General features: G+C 38.2%; 1 protein-coding gene across 4 annotated transcripts in view; it reads left to right on the top strand.

The window, feature by feature from the left end:
• Positions 1-77: 77 nt before the first annotated feature.
• Positions 78-25,650, top strand: part of stpg1 (sperm-tail PG-rich repeat containing 1) — a 44,089-nt gene continuing 18,516 nt past the window's right edge. The window contains exons 1-5 of one of the 4 annotated variants that reach the window (XM_002938743.5): positions 88-355; positions 3,911-4,030; positions 8,253-8,374; positions 20,014-20,115; positions 21,965-22,144. In XM_002938743.5, coding sequence (XP_002938789.2) covers positions 4,027-4,030; positions 8,253-8,374; positions 20,014-20,115; positions 21,965-22,144 — 408 coding nt within the window. In that variant the 5' untranslated portion in view covers positions 88-355; positions 3,911-4,026. Of the gene's footprint in view, positions 356-3,910; positions 4,031-8,252; positions 8,375-17,401; positions 17,618-20,013; positions 20,116-21,964; positions 22,145-25,650 lie in introns of those variants that run through there. The other 3 variants (XM_031896897.1, XM_004911562.4, XM_031896898.1) reach the window with 3 other exon arrangements.

Here is a 25,650-nt window from a genome sequence, read left to right as displayed (position 1 = left end):
GTGTACGCATGTCGGTGACGTGGTAACCAGCTGTCTGAGCGAATGGGTGCACTAAACATTGGCTGAGCAAGATGGCTGCCAGTGAACTTCCGCTTCTTATTTGCGCGGCACTATACAAAGTTTAAAGCAGCCAAACTTACTCTTTCTGGCTCAGGAAAACTGCAGCTACAATGTAGTCCGATAATCATTTGCGGTACTTAGGAAAATAGCTGAGGTTTGTGGATTCGATGTAACTGGCAGTGTTGGGTGTAGCATCATGGCCGGATATGGGTGTGCCATTAGGTTGCTAAGCAACCCTGCTACACATAGAAGTGACATGGTGCGTGGGGTGCGTTCAGAATGGTAGCAGTGGAAGGTATGTTTCACATGTGAGGGGAAATTTCAGATTGAAATGATGCATACTGTGTTAGTGTGAAAACGTGTAACGTAACTGGGGTATATGCAAAAGTTATATATGTATATGTGTTGTTTTTCAAGTCAATATGTTTATATATTATTCCTAAATTTAAAAAATGAATTCCGTGGTGGCCCTGTTTTTTACCTTCAGGGACTGTCGGCAAAAGGTGTTGGGGTACATAAACCATGAGGTGGTTTTGTTGCTGCAATGCTGTGAATTTAATTACATTTCCTATTCCTGGACTGCAGAGCACTTCTTGGGTTGAATCTTAAACTGAACACACACAAAAAATCACAATTTTATTGTTCATGTGACAAGTCACATCAAAATTGTTTTCCCCATTGGAGGTGTTCTGTTAGGGTGAACAGTTTTGATATGATAGATGCTCTTTAATGCTGTCTAATTGATCTTGTCATTAACAACACAGGGTTTTTCAGATTCTATTTTTTATGGTTATAGCGACATCTGTTGGCTGATCTGGCTAAACAGACAATTAAAATTATTTACATTTCGTTTTTCTACCCTCTTCTTTATATACATGTTTTTAAAGGAGACATATCCTATAAAAATTATGAATGTACCAATGAATTATACTCCTCTAGATATAGAAGGATTGTGCTTAAAAAAGTTGTGTTTCTGACTGATTTATTGAGAAATCCACCCAAAACCCCACTAGCCCCGCCCATCTGTGCCACTTCCTGCTGGCTGAATTCTCTGGATGAGCTGGGGAGCCGGCGGCCCTCCATACCCTGCACTGTAGGATAGGAACCAATCAGCAGCTAGGCTGACCTGATAGGGAACTGAAGCCTGTCTTTGCTTGTGTGATTGCAGGGCTGTGATTGGCTCTCCCCCTCCTACTGTGCTTCTGGCAGGGACTGTTAGGACACACCCACTCTCCATTTCAAACTTGGGCAGAGAAGAGATAGGATCTATAGGGAGCTCCAATAAAGGGGCCATTGTTACAGATAGGATTAATGTTTAGCCCAAAGGGAAACCAGCACCGAATATTATTCATAATTGCCTACAGGGTTAGGGGTTTCCCATTTATCAAATATGTCTCCTTTAATAAAGTTCTTAGTAACTGACAAATCTCACACCTCTTTTTGCAATAAATGATTTGCTCCACCCGAAATCTATTTTTGCATACTGAAAGAAAATGTAATTCTAGACAACTTTCCTATATACGGTAATTATGTTTTTTCAGTGTTTTAAAAGCTATCTGTAAATGTATTTGCAGTGTCGCAAGCCAGCCAGCCAACCAGCCAGGTTTTATTTTTTTTAAAAAAAAGCTGCTACACTAGGCACAGGCCTTTGGGTGCCTATATATAAATAAGACCCTGATGCTCACCCTGTAACATACAATTAGGTGTTAACTTATTTATTAAAAATCAAATCACACCCCAAAGCTGATTTCATCATCTTATCTCCTACATGTCCTTAGGTACAGAAATAAAACATTGTGAATATGAATGATGGGTCTTCTGAGCAGTTTAATACCCTGTATGATTTAGAAGTACAAAAGTTAGTGGCCAGTTTATTAAAATTTAAGTTTGCGCTTTTTTTCAATTCACAAAAAAAGTAGCAAAGAACTCAAATCTTGAGCAGCAAGACAAAACTTGGCAAGTAAATGCTGCTAAGTTTCTACAGAAGTCAACAGGAGTTTTTTGGCCAAAAGGCTATCAAATAAAAAAAATGTGAAAACAATTTTTATGTGTGCAGTGAATGTGCAAAAGCCCTCCTCCTCTTCCTCCCAAAAAAGTGTGTGTTTGTGTAAACATTGTGTGCATGCTTAGTACTAGGTACAGGCTGGCATACTCTGGAGGACTGCCAGAACAAGCAAGAGAGCCATCATGTGGCCCAAGATGGCAAGAGGTGCTGCAGGGGGTCAGGATGTAGTTTTAAAAGCAGTGGTTTCCATGTGTCTGCTGATCATAGAATCTACGGTATTTGGCACTTTTATACCTTTATCCACACATTGTTCAGTCTACAATCTGTGACGCTTGAAGGGTTTATATTGTCTGATCTTTTGTACATGAGGATTATAGAAACCATATTTTCAGTTACATTTCCTTGATGTACTCTGTGTCAACTCAATTCTCACTGTCCAGCGCTGTGGTTTGTCAGAAAGTGCCAGTCATAAAACACATCAAAGAAAAGTGACTGGACATATGTTTCTAGTCATCTGTGAACCCAGTGGAGCATGAACTGTCAATCAAACCAGAGAAATGCAAACAAAACTTTGAACACAATGTGCACTGCTTCTGACCGCCCACATTGAATCAACAGTGTAAATTCACTTCTTAGAAAAGCAGCCAAGTTTGTGATATGTGGAAAGCTGTTTTTCCTCGCTTCAGTTACGTGTACCTGCTCATAACTATTTTTTTTAATTAATTCATGTATCAGAGTTACTGATCTGGGTTTCTGACTTTATGATGGTAAAGAGAAATGGCATCAATATCAATCACCACTTGATAACATACCTCCCAACTGTCCCAATTTTCGTGGGACAGTCCCGATTTTAACAGCTCAGCCATAAGTCCTGGATTCTTTTTGAAAAGTCCCTAATTTCTCTTTGATCTCCTGCACTGAATGCCAAAAAACATACAAGGTTTCTCAAAGTTAAATGTAGAATATATTTTATATGGTGCTTTTATATATGGTCATGGCAGCTGCTATCTTTTAAACAGAGGGAGCTTCTGGGGCTGCTTACTCTGGTACCGTAAAGCATTTTGCTGCATTAATATAGCTTTCTAGCTTGCACTGTTGTGCCTAATCTTTTGGGCAGGGCTCTCTTCGCCTCTTGTATTGGTTATTGATTGCTTTATATGTTACTCTTTATGTCCAATGTATGAAAGTGTGCGTACTCTTGCAATTGCAACCCTCTTCCCCCCCCGCTTGTAAATGAGCCCTATGATGTCTGATGGCCTTTAAGTTCAAGGGAATGGGGGTAAATATGTTAAATATTTCTATATATATATATATTTTAAACTAAAAGGTCCCCACTGTATTGTGCCTCAAAAATTGGCTTTATTTTGCCATATATGGAAATACAATTGCAGTGCTTTGCGGCTACTGCCTACCTAGCTCCTGCAAAGTGTGTCCCCAAAACTTCTCTCTCTTTTGGAGTTCTAAGAGTCTTTTGCCCCCATTATGGAGGGAACTCTATCAGAAGAAACCCAAGTTCAGCCAAGGTATGTCACGCTGCACAGAATTGTGCTAAAACTGGAAATTTAGGTACTTGTACTTCCTAATGGTAGACTTATGTTGACTAATTCTATCTAAAACTGGTTGTAATATTTCTCCTAGATATGGAAGCCTACGTATGCAATGTAACATTTCTCCTACATATACAATTTTTCTTGTACCCGGCATTGTACCATTGTATTTGTGTGTTTTCTCTTCCATTTATTTCTCTGCATTTGTATTTTACATGCTTGATGCTCTGGTTTAGTATTATAATAAAAATAATAATAGTAAAGTAAAAACTTTCTGTCAATTGATTGTTATTAATAGATTGGCCTTCGAGTTTGTGATTTGATGGAACTCCACATTAAAAACAGCAAGCTTCAAGACACTGATGTAAGAAGAAAGCCTCATTGCCAGTCTCCAAAGATTCAGACACTGCTACAATGAGTAAGAATATAATAGTAATCTTATTTCCATTCCTACAGGAAGGAAAAAAAAAGCACTGAAATAGATTCTAGTTTGTGTCTGATTAGTTACAAAATAAGGCAATTTTCAGAGGTGACATTTGATTAGAATTTAGGGCAAAAGTGCTTAATTATAGTCCTGTGCTAGACTAGCACAACTTTACAAAGGGAAAGGAGAAAAAAGCAGCAGCAGAATAGCAAATAAATGCAAATTAAAGGAAAATAAAGAAAAAATTAACTTAATCCAACTCAACCCCCACATTTTTTTTGCCTAATAAAAGAAACAATAATTCTAAGCAACTTTCCAATATCAATTTATTAAAAATGATTACTGCTTTAAAAGTTATTAGTAAATGTAATTGCTATAGAAAGCAGCATTTGCGGAACTCCTGGTTATTACTTTTTGAACAATGTTTTAAGTGCCAGGCTCCTCCAGCAAGTCAGATCTGTAGAATCTGCTGGTGTTTGTTACATTGTTTTAAACCCCAGAGCCACCAGGGCAAAGAATAGAAAAGGACAGTCAAACACTGCTTTTAATAGCAGTAATATATACAAACACCTCAGAAACCATTAAAAATATGTAATGAATGTAAATTGCAAAGTTGCTTTGAATTAAGTTATCCTTTATTAGGCAAACAAAAAGGAATTCTGGGAATGAATTCCAAACTTTTAAAAAAATCCCATTTACATGGGTTTATCCTATAGGCAACAGCTCACCCACTGGGTTTGAAGCTGAAGCCAGAACAATAGCTGATCAGATTCCCAACTACAGACTGGTTTCGCCCTTTCTGGGGCTCATCAGTGTAGTGCAGAGTTTTCTGATCAGCTTAGGTAGAGTCGCCATGTGGTTCTACAAACAAATAAATAAGGTTGAGGAGACTGCCTCATACAGACAAAAGCAAACAAAAGGAATTCTGGGAATGAATTCCAAACTCTTAAAAAAATCCCATTTACATGGGTTTATCCTATAGGCTACAGCTCACCCACTGGGTTTGAAGCTGAAGCCAAGACAATAGCTTATCAGATTCCCAACTACAGACCGGTTTCGCCCTTTCTGGGGCTCATCAGTGTAGTGCAGGGTTTTATTAGGCAAAAATTATTTTTGGGGCGTATGAATACATCAAATCCATAATTTTCTTATTCAACCAGATCGAATCCTTCACAAATGTTTTGGCCATATACTGAACCAAATCTAAATCATAACTGGTGTATTTAATTTTTTTCTGCATTCAGCAGTAGTCAAAACCAGTATGCAGAGAATATAAACAGATACTATTTTCAAAAGCAATCTAGAAATATCTTTAAAAATATTAAAAACGTTACTAGAGAGTTGCACATACTTGTTTTGGTAAAGGTTCCCTTTAAGTAGACAAATATACAAAGGGTTTGTTCTGTAATATTGTTCTATGACTATTATTTGTAGTACTATTGAAAACTGTCACAAGAGGGCAGGATTTAACTAGAAGTAATAATATGAAAGAGTTTCTCCTTATTTTTTTTAACTTAAATTACAAAGATCAGGCACCCAAAAGGAGGTTTATTCTGGAGTACAATGTAGTTAAAGTTCTGTACCACAAGAAACCATGTGTGCTTCAAATGAACATTTCTATCTATTTCTAGCAAATGTAGAAAATATGATGGTGCAGTCTTTAGCATCATTGCAGTGTTAGGGTCTTGGGTTTGGTTCCAGCCTAGAGTTTGTATGTTTTCTCTGTGCTTGCATTGGTTTTCTTTGGGTATTCTGGTTTTAGTTTCTCACTCCAAAAATATACAGGCTTGTTTAATGGCTCCTGACAAAATTAGCCTTAGTGATTTTAAATGTGATAGGGACCTTAGACTGTAAATTGTAAGTAAGATTGTGAATCATGTAATTTCTGGGGAATATGTCCATGCTATATAAATAAAGCATAACATAAAATCCAGGGATAAAATATTGGGGTTCTACCTCAAACATCACATCAAATGACACTTATACTGAATACAAATTATGTTAAGACGTGTAAGAGCCAGTGATCCCAAAAATGATATCTAGGAATTTGACTTGGCATATTATTTAGGATTTTGTGCACATCACACTGTGGCAATGTCCACCTGGTACTGTGGAACAGACAGCATTCCAGTTAAATCTTCTTTAACAAACCTTTATTCAAACACTGGCTATAACCCAAATAGCAGCGATATTTTAGACCACCTGGTCTTTTATCTAGCTTGCTGAAACTTTACACCACAGTGCCATCTATTGATGATTTTCAAAAATAACAAAGCTAACAGGCTTTCTATGTAGAATTCCATAGCAACCAAATAATTACATCAAATACAAAAATAATCACTTCTCTAACACTCCCATTATTCTATGGTCTTTTACCAATTATCAAGACATACAAAAAATATATCTATTTGTTCATAGTGCATTTCCTGCAGAAGAATAAATAGAATAAAAAAAAGCCAGATCAAAACATTTGTTATCATTTGTGATCATATTTTCTTTTAGGTTAAAGCCATCCATTTAGCCTCTTCTTCTAGTAATAGCTTAATTCTCCACGCCAAAGTTCTTTTCCAAAACCACCAGTTATTTGAAATTTAGGTTGTTGCACCCTATGGCCCTTTTTGAGGAAATGACCTGAAACAGGTCAGTATTAATTTATTAATGTATAGTAAAAGTATAGGATCCCTATACTTTTACATGGGCTCTATGTTTTTACAGGGATGAAGAGGTCCAATATAAAGCATCTGTCAATATTTGACATTGCCATCTGTGTATTTATGGATTTGTTCAAAATTGCTGTGGGGTATAAAAATATAAGCTTGGCCCAACATTATGTCCAAAACCCGAACCAAACCTCATTAGTCTGGTGCCCTTAAAAGCAACCCTTTTTTTTATTAGCACTGGAGTTTTAGTTTATTTTCTGATGGTTCTGCTTGCATCCAGTCAACTATTAACAAACACATTGTGCTCAACCTTTCCTAGAATTGTGGGCTGTGTTAAAAAAATAAAAAACCCACACTGTTGCTAGTTATAAAGCCATGGACCTTGATATAGTTAAGATATCACCCGGAAATGTGTTCAGACATGTTTGTGAACAATACAATTATTTATTGTTTTGTTAAATGTTGTTTTGCATCACACCAAAGTAAATAGTTTATATATGAGTATCAATTCCAGTGATGTTACATAATGTTGCACAATATCCCATGACTATATTTTTAAGAATCCACAAATGTTGTCAATGTCTCTAGATTCAGTGTCAACACACCTTGAAATAATACTGAAGTAACAAGTAATTATTAAAAACACACTTTTACATTTGGTTGTTCTTCCTTGGGTTAACTTTATCAGCTTATTATAGAACTCTGAAGTGTCTTCTCTTCTGCACTGTACAATATACCTTTGGTTTGGTTTGTGTGTGTCTTTTGTGTACAACTGCCTGTACCTACAGTTTTAAGCATAACAACCAGTCCTAGTGCCAGTTCTCTCCTGCTTAACCATAGTTTCTTGCCCATTGTGCAAGCTTTTGGACATTTGACAAGCTTGCACAATATGCATAATGGCCAGCACCTTCACTGTATATATAGGGTACTTCCTGTGTTTAGAGAGGGATAACAGGTAGAGTGATTTTGAATGTTTTGAACTGTAATCTTATCTTCTTGATCCTCAGCAGGCAGGTTGAAATCAAAAGCAAACTAACTAAACAGTTATGTCCTATGTGGCCCCCCTTTAAGTTAGATGCAAAAGAGAAAGCTGTGTTTTGTCTATTACATTAGACATCTGTTTGCTCCAGCCTTTATAGATTACATTTTTTGGTAACTGTATTGATTGTACAGTATTTATTTTGCACAGCCCAGTTTTATTTTTACACGGAAGTGGACCACTAAGAGACACTTTTCAAACTAACTGGGGTTTGCGACCTGGCGTGAGAGGGAGGCTTTCATTCTCCTTTAAAATTCATTTGGCAGCAAGCCAAAGCAATCAATTGCAGAAAATGCAGGTGAGATCAAGAACTCATTCTCAGATTCTGCAATTGATTGTGCAAAGCTAGACATGCCAAGCTTGATAAATCTACCCCTAAATATTTCCCTCTTCTGCCTCACTTTCTACAACATGTCTTGGCTCTGGTATATCATGAAGTTCAGTGAAAAATTGTTTAAACAATTAAACAAAAATTTAGTGAACTTCAAATATGTTTTTGTTACTGTGTTTATTTAAGGTGTCAGGATACCTGCCACTGCTTCATCAATACCTACAAAATACCAGACTGTGTTTATTCCAACATCAGAAAAGAATGGTTTTAACTCAAGATCCTTACGATTCTCCTCCAGTCTCACGCAGGTATTGTATAACCATTGCATTTTATATTTATGTCTGTGTCATGAGGTTTAGTGAAGCTCATGACACAGACGCCATAATGTGTGTCTTAATAAAATGAGGGAACCAAATTCTCCATCTCTATTTTAAAAATAAGTATCTTATTTAATGTGTACCTTAGTATGATTTGCTGTAAGAATACTATTAAAGTCATCATACTTGTCTAAATATTAATACTGTAATGATGTTTTTAATTGATGAGCAATGTCATTTTGGAAACATCAAGCCATTAAAGAGACAGGTTTTTACTCTCACTTGAGAAGTATGGGTGGAGGTCTCAAAATTGCTTTACTATTTCCTAGTGTTCTGCATACAGAACCACTAGCATAATAGCACAGATAAGTCAAAGTAATAAATCCATAGTTGCGGATAACCTTTTAGATTCTTTTAGATGTCAACAGTACATACTGGAACATGCTATTGAACATGACTTTTCAGGGTTAGGACTAAAAGAGGAACCAAATAGAAAAATGCAGGGATATGTGGGATAAAATACCCTATATGGGACAGAATATTCATTTAGTCTTACTTTTTTTTTTAAAAAAGTTTTTAATTTTGCCATTTTTAGAAACTACAAAGGCTTATACCTTCCATTAACACCTTCCATTAAATTTTGTGTCAACAGGTTTGGGATCTATTTTCTGGAATGCTTGGGACCTGGGGTTTACTAGATAAGGAACCTTTCCATCATTTGGATCACTGCACCCAAGTCTGTTAAAAATAATTTAAACATTGAATAAACCCAATAGGATTGTTTTGCCACCAATATGGATTCATACAGTTTAGTTAGGATTAAGTACAAACTACTGTTTTATTATTACATAGAAAAGGGAAGTCATAGATCCCATACTTATTTAAATTATTTAAATTTATTTTCTATAATAATAGAAATTATAGGCTTCTGTTTAAAAAAGCAAATTAGAGGTTGAAAAAAAGTTGATAGCAAACAGGAATTCAGAAGTAACTGGTGTCAATTCAAATTATTTTTTTTGCTGTTTTTGATATATTTTTTTTAAGATGTTCATAATGTTTTGTTAACTTCTTTCCCAAGCTTCCATGAAGGTATTATGGCCTACGCATTCAAGCTTGCATATGACATAGTTCTTTACCTTCCACCAAGTTTTGGGCCAAGCCCTAGGGGCTGATTTACTAACCCACGAATTCGAATCCGAATTGGAAAAATTCCGATTGGAAAACGAACATTTTGCAACTTTTTCGTATTTTTTGCGATTTTTTCGGCGCCTTTACGACTTTTCGGAAATTATCGCGACTTTTTCGTTACCAATACGATTTGCGCGAAAAAACGCGTGTTTTTCGTAGCCATTCCGAAAGTTGCGATTTTTTTGTAGCGTTAAAACTTGCGCGAAAATTTGCGCTTTTTTCGTAGTGTTAAAACTTAAAAGGCGCGACGTTTTGCGCAAGTTTTAACACTACGAAAAAATCGCAACTTTTTGCGCAAGTTTTAACGCTACGAAAAAATCGCAACTTTCGGAATGGCTAAGAAAAACTCGCGTTTTTCCGCAAAAATCGTATTGGTAACGTAAAAATAATTTTCCGAAAAAATCGCAAAATACCGATCATTACGAAAAAAACGCAATCGGACGCATTCTGCCCGTTCATGAGTAAGTAAATGGGCCCCCTAGTCTTCAACAGCCATGAAAAGTTCTGCCTGTATATATCACTGCCTCCTCTTTAAAGTAGAACTAAATCCTAAAATTAAATATAGCTAGAAATGCCATATTTTATTTATTGAACTTATTACACCAGCCTAAAGGTTCAGTATCTCTATAGTACATAGTAACATAGTAACATAGTAACATAGTAACATAGTAAGTTGGGTTGAAAAAAGACATACGTCCATCAAGTTCAACCATAATGCCTATACCTAACCTGCCTAACTACAAGTTGATCCAGAGGAAGGCAAAAAACCCCATCTGAAGCCTCTCTAATTTGCCTCAGGGGAAAAAATTCCTTCCTGACTCCAAGATGGCAATCGGACCAGTCCCTGTATCAACTTGTACTAAGAGCTATCTCCCATAACTGTGTATTCCCTCACTTGCTAAGAATCCATCCAGCCCCTTCTTAAAGCTATATAATGTATCAGCCAGTACGACTGATTCGGGGAGGGAATTCCACAACTTCACAGCTCTCACTGTAAAAAATCCTTTCCGAATATTTAAATGGAACCTCCCTTCTTCTAAACGGAGTGGGTGCCCTCGTAGTAGTAATGATCTGAGCTTTCACAGTTGTCAGTGACACATTTACATGCTCAGTGTGTTCTGGGCAGCTGTTGAAAAGCTAAACTTAGGGGGCATTGCAAACTATGAAGCAGAAAATAAAGCTGTCCTGTCATATAAGCTGATGTTGCAGGGTTGATTAATAAGTTCTGATGCTAACTTGTCTCAAAGCTGCCATGTAATGCTAATTTAAATTAATTACTAATCAGCCTTTATTGTGACATTAATCTACTGTAGATACAGTATATTGTCAGTCGGTCCCTAAACTTAGGTAAGTGACAGCAGCACAGAGCATGTGCATTGAATCAGCAGAAAAGAAGAGCCACTGGGTGCATCTTTGGAGACACAGATGTTCACTAATAATAGGCTGTGGTTGCCTTGGGTGGTACAGAACCCCAAAACATATACAAGTAGTAAAACATAGAAAAGCTTTAGTTATTCTTTAAGGTCCTCTATTTAGGACCACCCTGTGCAAATACGGACTTTTGTATGCATTTCGTTTTTATATAGTTTGGCTAGAAACACTTTCCAAAATTGCCACATGCGTGGTAAAACAATAGTACATAACATAAAACAAGAAAGTTTTATAAAAAATAAAGACAGCTATATTTTGAGGCTTAATATGACTTTATTATTACTTCCCGTCCCATTTTATCCATATGCTGTACTTTACATAATAAAAGAAACACACTTGTCTATGTGTGGAGCACAAGGGCCATGTATATTGATACAATTACATAACTGGAAGCTATAATGTTTTGTGTGTTGATTCTGTGAGGGAATTACACAGTGTTTGTTGGAAAGAGGTTCTGCCGGAAGGGATTGCAGTAGTCTGTAGCTCGAGCTGTTAAAACATTACAAATAAAAATTATAACGCCCATTCTGATTTAAGCATAAGTCCCCCTGCATGAGGCCCCTACCCTAGCCCCAAAGCCATCAGGGCAGATCATCTGCTACTGATATAATACTGACACTGTTGGGGTATATCCCCAAAACCTGGGCTTAAGAGTATCTCCGGCCTGTACAGCTGCTTAAAGATACACGCACTGCATTAATATAAGGAAGTAAGAATAAACAGCTTCACAAAATACAGGATTTTAATATGCATAGTTTTTGTAATAGAGGCATCTGAACATACCCATTAAGCAAACTATAGGCCCCAAAGAAAATGCTGCCTTAACAGTTACTATGCTTTAGCATTATGAGTATCCAGGAGATAAAAAAGGATTGCCCCTTCACCTTAAGGCTCATGTCACAGGCAGCATGATTGCTTTGGCCCCCCACTCCCCCTAGTACGTGTGGACAGATTTTAGCCCAAAAAGCTCAAGGGTGCATTTTTGTATACCAATCTGCAGTTATGCACAGTGACAAGAGTTTTAGCGGGCCAAATCACCTGTTTGCACCGTATATGACATCAGACTTTTTCCACAGTTAACAGTTAAGGAACCTGTTTAATTGGGAGAATAGTAAAGCCTTAGCTCCTCCTCATAAACTAATTAGATTTTATTTGTATGAGTGATGTGCAAATTAGGGCAACTTGGTGCACACTTTAATTTGTGGATGCTTAAGAATGTCAGTAAAAAAAATTTGTAATTTGCTCATTTTACTGACTTTGTAAATGAGAAAAAATCATTTTTCTTACAATCAGTGACTACTGGTTGGCTATAGAGCAGCCATATAAAGCAACAATAGCAAACTGTGTTGTTAATATAAAGCAAAATGTTTGTTTGGGCATTCTTTATGTGTTCAGAAACACTATGACCAAATAGAAGTTGACTTGACTATCCCCTCATCCAGGAGGATGTCAAAAAGTACTTTTTATTTAGAAAACATTGGGCCCTTGCATGTAATGGCTCTGCAATTCTAATAGTCCCTACCATGTGTTATTTCACTTTACCACATATCTTTTCAGGGACAATCCGGGAGAACATCAACTTCTTTTGGTCCACAAAACATAAACCCCCTGGCCAACAATAGACCCCCATTCTATCAGATTTCAGCTATTTTATGACAAAATGCAACAAAACATGTGCCTAGAGGTGCTTTTATGTTTCATCTGTATACCCCAAAACCAAATGCCTGCCTATGAGATTGCACCACTTCACGTTTTATGAGAACTACCCAGTAGCACTTTATGGCAAAGGACAATACATTTACCTAGGGTTTTTTGTTTTGATGGGTGCTGAGCTTTAACTCTTTTACTGCCAACGACGTATGGGATACATCGTGGCAGTAAAAGGGCTTAAATGCCAACGACGTGTCCCATACGTCGTTGGCATTTAAGGGCTGTTCTCTGCATGTGCCGCCGCTGCAGAGAGCTTCTAACGATGACAGCCCCCCTGGACAACGTGCCGGGGGCTGTCATGAGGTCCTGCGATCGATCGTGTCGCAGGACCCTCCAGGAAGCAGCAGACGCGATCGCATAGTGTCTGCTGCTTCCTTCTTCCCCCCCTAGCGCCGGCCCACTGAGGAGGAGGCGATCGGGTCTTCAGGACAGGTAAGGAGTTTTTTTATTTTTGCATTTACACACTTACACACACACTTACATACATTTATACACACTTACATACATTTACACACACTTACAGTACACATTTTAGCAGTTTTTTTTTCACACTTTTATACACTTATTTACACTCATATACACACTTACACACTATAACACAACTTTTATACATGTACACACATGTATACACAAACACATTGTTTTTTTTTTGTTTAGTTTTTTTCATTTTACCACTTTGTTTTTAGTTTCTTTTACCTAAAAACTGTTTATTTTGACAGTGTGACTATTGGATCAGATATTCTGACCACTAATTACACTGTCATGTGACTTATTTTGTTGTTTCACTGATTTGCACAATTTTTGTGGTTTTATCGCATTTTATCCCTGTATAAGTGTTCCTAATCTGTTTTTAGCATAGCTTTGCCAGGTGTAACTTTGGTGTACAAAAATAACTTTGCCTATTTTGAATTCATCAGAATGTGTACTTTCCACAAATATATGGTTTTCTGGGGGTCTCTGTATAGTTAGGGGGGTTACCACATAATACGCTGTCAGGGGGCTGAGTTGGCAGGCAAGAAATCCATATGCGCTATTGGTATATCTATGCATATTGGGCATCAAACTGTTCAGTAGGCCTCTGGTGTTTGGGGTGACTTGCCTTTGTATGCAAGAAATTGTGTGAGATAAATGCGGCAAATTGCAACATTTTTAGGCGATTTTCTGAAATGTCATAAAAACCAATAACTTTAGGAAAGCTTTGCAGATTGGTACTTTGGTGTAGAAAGGACTCTTTACCCTTGTTGGATTTGTCAGAATGTGTACTTTCCAAAAATATATGGTTTTGTGGGGGTCTCTGTATAGTTAGGGGAAGTATCGGCACATAATACACTGACAGGGGGCTCTGTGTGCAAAAGCTGAGTTGGCAGGCGAGAAATCCATATGCGCTATTTTCATTTTGGGGTCAGTACATACCGCAGACTTTGGTATATCTATGCATATTGGGCATCAAACTGTTCAGTAGACCTTAGGTGTTCCTATTTGGGGTGATTTGCCTTTGTACGCAAGAAATTGTGTGAGATAAATGCGGAAAATTGCAACATTTTTAGGCGATTTTCTGAAATGTCATAAGAACCAATAACTTTAGGAAAGCTTTGCAGATTGGTACTTTGGTGTAGAAAGGACTCTTTACCCTTGTTGGATTTGTCAGAATGTGTACTTTCCAAAAATATATGGTTTTGTGGGTGTCTCTGTATAGTTAGGGGAAGTTTCGGCACATAATACACTGACAGGGGGCTCTGTGTGCAAAAGCTGAGCTGGCAGGCGAGAAATCCTTATGCGCTATTTTCATTTTGGGGTCAGTACATACCGCAGACTTGGGTATATCTATGCATAGAAGAAGTGTCATCAAAATTGCTAACTTTAGAAAAGCTGTGTGGCTTGGTACTTTGGAGTAGAAAGACATGGGTACCCATTTTAGATTCGGAGGGATGTGTACTTTCCAAAAATATATGACTTTCTGCGGTGAGCGTACTTTTTACTAGTTTTATCCCACATGTAATGATGTAAATGTGTTGATTTTGCTGGAGCTGAAATAACAGAAATGATTGATCATATGGGGGTATGTTCACATTGGGGCCTCTACATGCCACATACTTAGGTAAACCTATACATATTGGGCATCAAACTGTTCAGTGGACCCCTGGCGTTCAAATTCGGGGTGTTTTATCTTGGTACCTAATGCTATGTGGGAGATAAGATGCTGCAAACTGGAAGCTTTGAGGGGATTTTTGGAAATGTCATCAAAATTGCTAACTTTAGAAAAGCTGTGCGGCTTGGTACTTTGGAGTAGAAAGACATGGGTACCCATTTTAGATTCGGGGGAATGTGTACTTTCCAAAAATATATGACTTTCTGGGGTGAGCGTACTTTTTACTAGCTTTATCCCACATATAATGATGTAAATGTGTTGATTTTGCAGGAGCTGAAATGATAGATCATATGGGGGTATGTTCACATTGGGGCCCCTACATGCCACATACTTAGCTAAACCTATACATATTGGGCATCAAACTGTTCAGTGGACCCCTGGCGTTCATATTTAGGGTGTTTTACTATACTATAGACTGGAAGCTTTGAAGCAATTTTTTAAAAAAATCACAAATTTTGATAAAAACCAATAACTTTAGGAAAGCATTGCGACTTGATAGTTTGGAGTAGACAGACAGTTGTGCCTATTCTGTATTCCCCAGAATCTGTTCTTTCCAAAAATGTACAATTTTCTGGGATAAACCTTCTGTTAGTGGAAATTTTGTCCTTGAAATGTAAAGTATGCAGCTTTCTGGAGCAGTCCTTTGGAAATTTGGTAGTGTACTGCTGGGAGTTTTTGACCTATACAAGTGACAAATCTCCATAAAACTATATATATTTGGTATTGGCACGTTCAGGAGACATGGGACTTTCCAAATCAGTTGTATATTCGTGCATAAAATAATTTTTGTTTCTGGTATGTGTGTTTATATTATGGAAAATTTGATTTTTTTTTGCATTTTTAGACATTTAGAAGCCTATATCTTGTTACAGAATTGGAATTACACAAAAATATTTTGAAAGTTTAGGTTGTTCTGAAAAAAACGATATATTGTTTTCCTGGGTAAACTAAAAGTCCCCCCGAGGAAAGGCCCCTGAAGTGAAACAGTGCAAAATGTTCAAAAACTGTCTGGCAATACAAGTTCCGCTTTGACCAAAACAGCTGGCAGTAAAAGGGTTAATCTGTCATCTGTTTACCCCCAAATCACTGGCCTGCCCATCTGATCAATTAGATTATAACATTCCAAAGTTTGGGAGAATAATTCCACAAGACCTTGTGGCAAAGGAGAGTACATGTACAGGTGTGGGATCTGTTATCCAGAATGTTCGGAACCTGGGGGTTTTTGGATAAGGGATATTTCAGTAATTTGGATCTCCATGCTTTAAGTTTACTAAGAAATAATTTAAATATTAAATAAACCCAGTAGGATTGTTTTGCCTCCAAAAGGGTTTATTATCTTAGTTTGGATCAAGTACAAGGTACAAGGTATTGTTTTATTATTACAGACAAGAAGGTAAAAATGTTTAAAAATTAGAATCATTTGTCATTTGTTTCCAGATAACAGATCCTATACCTGTACTTAAGTGTTTTCAAAGGTTCTCAGCTTTACAGAGACAAGAGGTCCTCTGCACTCCCCACAAACCCTTAATGTTCTTTCACAACATGGAGATATTTATATTTTACATCTGATTGATGCCCTACAAAGGAAAATTATCCCATCATATATACAGTACTTTTACTACATGTGACATTTATTGGTCAGCAAAATAAATAAATAGTTTTAAGTTTTGAATTCTTAAGATATAGTGCTTTAATTTTAAATCTGATATTATTTATCAAATTTGCCAAAATTTTACTCTTTCTAAATAAGTCAACTTCCTCCAAAACATGATTGTGTGATATTCCATTTCTAGCTTTTCCCATTAAGCAGTTCAGTAAACACAATAGTTATTAAAAGGTTGGCCTTGAACCCTTTCCTTGCCAGCTCTTTTATTCACACTGTGTGTAGCCATTAAACAGGACACATAAATAAAATGGTAATCTTGTGTTGGCTGTTTGAACATAAGGTCTTAAGTAAGTTCTTTATTTAAATCTACAAAAGAACATCCTGTAAACAAAAGGCCCTTCCTGATGACTGCCAACATAAATACTCAACAATGCTGGTAGTTAAATATAGGGATGGATATGAGTCCCTGGTATTATTGCTTTAATATTAGTGCAACCTGTCTCAGATAAAATAAACAGGTGTTTTACGGATACCATAGAGCTTCCTTCTTGGTGACATGCATCAAAGGTTCATTAAAAGCTTAAGCTGTCAGTGTGTAAAATTTAAGGCGAGAGTCAGTTTTGTTCTCCCTCCAATCCCTCCCTCTTCTGTGTTGAACAACCCTGGAGGACATCTGAGTCAGTTAGGGTGAGGAAATTGCAATCATTTGCTCTGCCCACATACACAGTCTTTCTTTACAGATTGTGTGCATAGGTATTAATTTTATGGCCTGTTGCTTCTGCCTCCCACACTTTTCTTTATGTTGTGGGATTTTAAATAGCATGCTGCTTTAACTGTAACATCTGCTAAACTATAGGTATATGTGGGGTTTTAATACAGAAATAAGTAACACAAAATTATAGCTTTATATACGTGGTGTTTTCATTTGCTTTAGGGGAATCCTGTTTGATGACAATAAAAGTGGCAGTGAGAATTGTGGTTGTGAACTAGAATGGGGCAGGCTCAAGAATGATGTATACATTTATCAAAAGAAAGACTACCATACAAGCCACCCTGGCCACTTCAGAAAAGCCATAAGTATGGGTTGCTGCTAATGAGAGCACCCTGCTACAGATCGGGTCACATCAGTGTGCCGGAAACAGACTTCCAGGTGAGGTGTTTAATCTGCCTAAATGTGCAAACAGGATTAATACTGGAAACCCAGCAACACAGATGAGAAAGTTAGAAAACAGCAGAATAAATGTAGGGAAAGCAATAAAAAGAATAATGCAGTAACAAAAGATTTAATGCATCCGGATAGATGAAATGGTTCAGGCTCAGTTATAACAAAGTAAAAATTCCATCTTGTCTGTCTGGTGTTATTTGCAGGCTCCTCATAAATCACCCTAATCATGGCTGACATGTAATCTGACCTTAGGCAGCATCATTTAGATCCAAAAATTGGGTGTTTTACTTTAAACTTCTCAAGAAACTTGCCAACATATCAGATTTAACTTTTTGTTTGCTGGAGAGCTAGTGAGTAATTAAAAAAAACGCACTGCTAATCTAAAAAACTGGATAATAGATGGAACTCCACTTTTCTTACCTTATGGTGGAAGCTCAAGAGTTCCATTCCAAACAGTGCCTTCACTAGAGGATACTGGGCCCCACAAAATCTTTTTTGGAACACCCACGCCACAAACTATAGGAAAGATTATCTATTTTGCATGCATTTATTGAAATTGTGCAGGATTAGCGTGGGACACTATTTTCTAAAGCCCACCAGAAGCCATTGATTACTGTACTGTATTTAGTTGCATCCATGCCATTAGGTTTTTAGCAATAGGGGATAGGTAAAGTAAAATTAATTTATGTGACCTACTGTACCAGATTTGCCCAAATTGCTAAGAACTCTAATTTATATCGTGAAATATGAATGAAGTTACCAGAATTGTAGCTTATGTGAGTAATTGCAAGTTTTTTGAATATGTCCTTAAAAGACAAGGCAACGCAAAATATAATTTTTTGCCTAATAAAAGAAAACAAAATTCTAAGCAGCTTTACAATATACATCTATTACAAATTTGTAATGATTTTTGAGTTTTTTGTATATACTGTATAATTGCTATTAAAAGCAGTGTTTGCCTGTCCTTTTCTTTTCTCTGCCCTGGTGGCTCTGACTGTTGAAACAATGTAACACAAGCAGCAGACTGACAGACTTGACTTGTTGAAGGAGACTGACAATTGCAACATTGTTTAAAAAGTAACAACCAGGAGTTCAGCTCATGCTGCTTTCAATAGCAATTACATGTACACATAACTTTTAAAATGCTACAAATTTTTAATTATTTCATATTGGACAACTGCTTAGAATTATCTTTTCTTTAATTATGCAAAAATTATTTTTGAGGTTGACATGCCATGACATGCCATGACATGAGCTAAAAAAAATTCTGTGATTTGGTTTAAACTCCTGGATTCTGTGCTTTTCCTCCTTATTCAGGTGATGCGACTGCACGTTTCTGTAGATGCATTTCCAGACCTTATGCTGGCCAACTTCTGCTAGCAAGGTTCTAAGGGGGCTTTACATAGGAGAAGAATAACTTACTGGCATATATATATAGATGATCCACAGACCTTTTAACTTCTGTGAATGATGATCACAGTTCTAGAATGTGAAGTGACAAAGGTTGCCACTGTACCAAAACTGTGATTCCAAAAATTGATTTTTGTTGATACATTTTTTGCTGTTGAGGGTATTCACACAGCTTCTATTACTGTAAATAGAAAGAAACCTGCTGCAATCAAAAGCGATTAGTTGTAGTTATATGAATATATAGCTTTGGGGACTGTAATTGGTGACCAACTTACTGCCAAACCCAGATTTTTTTCGTGTTGTCCTATCTTATAATGATATTTTAGGTACCACAGATTCCATGTTGGGAATTTTCTGGACCGCTTACTGTTTAAAGTAATGTATACTTTGATATCAGGTTTGTTGTTCATGTTATATTCGATATTGTTTGTATTTAACTCTTTTTTTTAAGCAAATTAGTACATTTTAATTCTCTGAGGCTTTTCTCAGATTCCTGCAGTGCTTTGAAGCTACTGGTTTTGTTGCTTGCTCTAGTCCAGAGATCCCCAACCTTTTATACCCATGAGCCATATTCAAATGGAAAAAGTGTTGGGGAGCAACAAAAGCATGAAAAAAAGTTCCTAAGGGTGCAAATAAGAGCTATAATTGACTATTTAGTAGCCCCTATAGGTACTGACAGCCTATAGAAGGCTCTGTTTGGCTTTACACTGTGTTTTATGCAATTAACACTTGCCTCCATGCCAGAAATTCAAAAATATGCACCTACTTTGAGGCCACTGGGAGCAACATTCAAGGGGTTGGTGAGCAACATATGTTGCTGATGGACCACTGGTTGGGGGTCACTGCTCTAGTCTATGCTACAGTCTATAATCATTACAATGCTTATAAAGCCTGCAATCAGCCATTGGATACTGGTGAAATTCTCTCGAAATATGAAATCATACTTTATTTTGCCTCCCTTTATTGTCCAGAATGAAAATCCTGGCCCTGGGACATACAATGTTGGGAGAACACCTGCTGACATCAATAGTGTCTCATTGTCAAAGAAAGGGACTGGTGGGTTTCCATCTAAGGTAAGAGAAGTATATATACATGCCACACTGTGAATTTCATAAGTGAAGTCAATCTAGTTGACTATATTAATTATAGTAAATTACCAAAATTTTAGGACTACTTCAGAATCTGGCATACTTTAGATTCCAAACCTAAAAATCCTGGAACCGTAGGTTTACCCCAGAAAACCAGACATTTTTGAAAAGTAAACATTCTGCCGAAATGTGTAAATATGTCTTTGTATGGCTGAATAGTTTGATGCCCAATATGCATAGATTTACCAAACAATGGGCTTACAGAGGCAGCCAATAAATATAGTACATTAATTTTAATGTCTGACGCTCTGACTGCTGCATATGTCTCTCCTGCAAACTACAAAGCTATGCTAAATGTAGCAGTTTTTATGAAATTTCAAAAAATTGGCACAAAGCTTGCATTTTACCTAATTATACGCCAAACATTTTGTAACACACTAACATAAAAGATCCTAAATATGTTTATACAGTTTGATGCATGATTTACCAAAACTGTGGCATGCAGAGGCACCCAAATGAATATACAGTATAGCAGACAAAATTTTCATGGTCAAAAACATGTAACAATGAACAATGCTGAATGCAATAACACTAAAATCAAATAAAACCACTAAAATCAATGTTTTGATCAATCAATTTTTTTTGCGCCTAGTGTAATCAGCAGTCAGAATCACTGTTTAAATATTTTGCCTTGGCCAAATAAGTTTTACAGAGACACTTATACAGAACTTAAAATGCAATAAAATGACTAAAAATGCTATTCACAATAGCAATAAAACAATTTTTTTTCAGGCAAAAAAAAACCATGAAGTGATTAAAATAAAAGGTGTGTAAGAGCATGTGAACACACAGCAAAATGTGTATTTGTGTGCAAGTATGAGTGAGTTGTGTGAAACTCCCCATATGTGTGTATTAAGGTGGCCATACACGCACCGATATTATCGTACGAAACCTCGTTTCGTACGATAATCGGTGCGTGTATGGCATGTCGGCGAGTCGACCGATATCGCAGGAAGCTGCCGATATCGGACGACTCGCCGATCGGACAAGTTTGAAAATTTTGATCGGGCGCCATAGAAGGCGCCTGACCAAAATTCTCCCTTCAGAGCTGAATCGGCAGAAGGAGGTAGAAATCCTATTGTTTCTACCTCCTTACCTGCCGATTCAGCCCTGAATGGTGTGTGGCGGATCTTACGATGTTTCGTGCGACCGATGGTCGTACGAAACATCGTCGGATCGCCACGTGTATGGCCACCTTTAGTGTAAAAGTTTATGTGATAGAGCTGATCATCTGGCATTTGCACAATTAGGCAAGATGCCAGTCCGGGCCTGTGAGCAATCATAAAGGAAACCCTGCATGAGTTAAGGAACTCATGTGGGTTTTTTTTTCCCTGGGCTTTAATAATAAAAAGTTTGGCACCAAAAAGCTGACAATGATTAAAGAAAGCCCGCTTGGGGAAAAAAATTAGGCTTAACTCTTGTGGGGATTCCTTTATGGTTGCTTAAGCTGAAAGGCTACATGTACCCCTGCATGTCTGCACAGGGACTGACGCTGCGGCTGTCAGTGTCCCTATAAGACGGATGGGATTGGCTTTTCTTCATCTACATAGAAAACAATCTTCAGCCCTGTGTGCCACTAGCCCAGTGTAACAAAGATTATGAATAGGAGAAATTGTGGGTACAGTGTTTGTATGTATTGAGGGATTTTATATGCCCATTAAGATAAAAGGATTGTAATGTATGCAAAAAATGCGCACTGATGAAAGAGTGTATTTCATTTTGCATATCAATATGAATGTTAAATTTAGGATTAATGTATTCTTACTCTTTCTAGGCTCCTCGAACTCTCCAGCGTAAAATTGCCCGTACCCCAGCTCCTAATGCATACCTTTTAAATAAGGAGTTCTTTTCTAAAAAGGATTTCAGCAAGGGTAACTCTAGTATGTTTCAGCAGCCAGTTGCTGTGGAAGTGGAAGATACAAAACACCTGACACCAGCCCCAAATCAATATAGCGTATGTGTTTTAAGCATTATTCTTTTTTGACATCTAATTTGTATAAATTATGACTGCAAGTACAGGAATAGGATCTGTCATCAGAAATCACGGGGCCCCTCACAACAAAATTTTCTGCCCTCCCCATCTTCGGATGCCCCCAATGGCCCCTCCCCCAGTGACCCCTCCCATCAGTCTCCAAGCAGCCTATGCTACGCTACACAGAACACAAATGAGTTTGATATTTGTTCAATTACATTTATTACAATACAGTACAGGCACTTAAAGGAAATGCTTCCTCCTGATCCCCCCCCCATCATCCGCCTGCTTCCTCCGGCTCCCCCCAGCGTGCTCTGTCTCCCCCTCCAGCGTCCACCTACTTCCTCCTGATCCCCCCCATTGTCCACCTGCAGTACAGGCACTTAGAGGAAATGCTTCCTCCTGATCCCCCCCCATCATCCACCTGCTTCCTCCGGCTCCCCCCAGCGTGCTCTGTCTCCCCCCCCCAGCATCCACCTACTTCCTCCTGATCCCCCCCATCGTCCACCTGCAGTACAGGCACTTAGAGGAAATGCTTCCTCCTGATCCCCCCCATCATCCACTTGCTTCCTCCGGCTCCCCCCAGCGTGCTCTGTCTCCCCCCCAGCGTCCACCTACTTCCTCCTGATCCCCCCATCGTCCAGCTGCATCCTCCTGCTCCCCCCCATCGTCCACCTGCATCCTCCTGCTCCCCCCATCGTCCATCTGCATCCTCCTGCTCCCCCCCAGCGTACACCGGCTCCCCCCCAGCGTACACCTGCTTCACTCTGCTCTCCCTGCTCCCTTGCTCCGGCTCCCCTTTGTGTCCTCAGCTTGCGTCCTCAGGCTCTCCGCTGGATCCTCCAGCTTACCCACTTTTTTCATCCTCACTTTTATAAGGTTGCGCCCTGTGAGTACTGACGTCACACGTACGCACGGGGCGCGACCAATCAAATTACTCGCTGACCACCAATGAACCAATGACAGGGCCCGTAACTTTTAAAGGGAGTACGGGCTAAAAAACTGTATCACGGCCGGGCCCCCTTTAAAGCAAGAAGTGTCCAGGTCCCCCCTGTACCCCCCTGATGGCGGCCCTGTCCAGGAAGCTCCCAATAACAGGAAGGCCATCTCCCATAGAGTCCATTTTAGCAAATAATTCTAAAGTTTTTTTTAAATGATTTCTTTTTCTTACTTGATGGTAACTAAGCTGTGTAAATCTGTATTGGTGGCAAAACTATCCCATTTGGTTTATTTAATTCTATAATATTTTTTGGTACTCTGATCTACTGATCCAAACTACAGAAATATTCCTTATCCAGATAACTACAGGTCCCAAGCATTCCAGGTAATAAATCCCATGCCTGTAATAGAATACTTCAATTAATAAAGTACAGGTGTAAGATACATCGGGGCCGATTCACTAAAGTGCGTTTTAACGTGCGCTATTTATAGCGTGCGTTAAAAATGTTATCGCTTATAAATTTTCGCGACTTAACGCACGATTCACTATTAGCACACTTGCGCTAATTTATGCACGATACTGCATGCAATATTTTTGTCGCAGTAAATAACGTGTGTGGTATTTTTCGCATGTATTTGTCGCAAGTAACAAAAAAAAAAAGTGCTAGAGATAATAAAATAGGGGGGGGGGGGGCATTTAAGAATATTTAGCCAAATACTTAGGGGCTGATTTACTTACCCACGAACGGGTCGAATGGAGTCCGATTGCGTTTTTTTCGTAATGATCGGTATTTTGCGATTTTTTCGTATGTTTTGCGATTTTTTCGTTACCAATACGATTTTTGCGTAAAAACGCGAGTTTTCCTATCCATTACGAAAGTTGCGTAAAAAGTTGCGCTACGAAAAATGCGCAACTTTTTACGCAACTTTCGTAATGGATACGAAAAACTCGCGTTTTTACGCAAAAATCGTATTGGTAACGAAAAATTCGTACAGAATCCGAAAAAGTCGCAAAATGTTCGTTTTCAAGTCGGAACTTTTCCAATTCGGGTCGGATTCGTGGGTTAGTAAATCAGCCCTTTAGGGTTCCGTTTACTAAAGTGGCTTAAATTAAGTGGGAGATTTTAGACACAGAATAAATGGCAAATATGTTATGGGCACTTAATTAAACGGGGACAAATATAATATTGCAATTATTCTGGCAACACAACATTTGATTGGCAGTTATCACACTTGCCAGAAAATACGCTACGTACTAATTAACGCAAGCTTTACTATTCAGCAAAATGGCCTAAAGACAAAATTGTTGCCAGAATATTTGCAAACATTTAACCCATATAGCAGGGATCCCCAACCTTTTTTACCCGTGAGCAACAATCAAATGTAAAAAGACTTGGGTAGCAATACAACCATAAAACCTGTTCCTGGGGTGCCAAATAAGGGCTGTTATTGGCTATTTGGTAGCCCCTATATGGACTGGCAGCCTACATGAGCCTCTGTTTGGCAGTACATCTGGTTTTTATGGAACTAAAACTTTCCCAAAAACCAGCAATTCAAAAATAATCATCTGCTTTAAAGCCACTGGGAGCAACACCCAAGGGGTTGGTGAGCAACATGTTGCCCCTGAGCCACTGGTTGGGGACCACTGCCATATAGCATATTGATGCTGTTACTGATAAATGTAAGAGTGTAGGAGAAACTACATGAAAGTATAGAATACCATATCAGTGAAGGCAAAATAATTAGACATTACTCAAAAGTACAAAAATAAAACAACTTTTATTACAACAATAAAATGTAAAAAAATCTAAAACTATAAAAATATAAAACTTAGGGCTTGCTGCCCATAAATGTGTCCACTTTCTGCTCCACTCTGGCCAACTGGGCCTTCATGGAGGCAAGGTCCTCTTGTATGGACCGAATAGTGAGGTCTATCCGGGATGGTGATGTCTGGGTCCTCACTTCTTCGGTCGGAGGACTTGCCTCTTCTCAGTCTTTGGCCAGGGGAGCAAAATCGGCATCGGGGGCCTCAGGTGGCTCAGGGGCCTCAGGGGGCCTGTGGGGCCTGGAGAGCCTCTGCAGCCTGAGGTGCCTGGGGTTGGGCCTGGGGATGAGGCGCTACGTCCAGCTGAAGTTCTGTGAGATAGTATTGCAAGATGTTATTTTGTGTAATATATTATACAAATATATATATATATTCATACACCATCATAAATAACGGGGCCCCTCACAACAACATTTTTTGGGCCCCCCTCCTCCCACGCCCCCACTGGCCCCTCCTCCTGTGAACCCTCACATCAATACAAAGGACACACAGACATTGTTAGCCAGGGCCCCTAAAACATTCGTGGCCCTTCCCCAAATGACTCATACTATGGGCCGCTCCCTGCTGCTTCCCCCCTGCTTTAAACTTATTTATGCATATGTACAGTATTTGAAAATAGATGTGTGTATATATATATATATATATATATATATATATATATATATATATATATATATATACAATACGAAGTGGTGGGAAGCTGCACACCATAAGGAACAATAAT

The sequence above is a fragment of the Xenopus tropicalis genome, chromosome 2 (genome assembly GCF_000004195.4).
Source record: "Xenopus tropicalis strain Nigerian chromosome 2, UCB_Xtro_10.0, whole genome shotgun sequence".
In the NCBI taxonomy this organism is placed as follows: Eukaryota; Metazoa; Chordata; class Amphibia; order Anura; family Pipidae; genus Xenopus; species Xenopus tropicalis.
The sequence above is the reverse complement of the archived record's forward strand: the minus strand, read 5'-3'. Positions and strand labels throughout refer to the sequence as shown.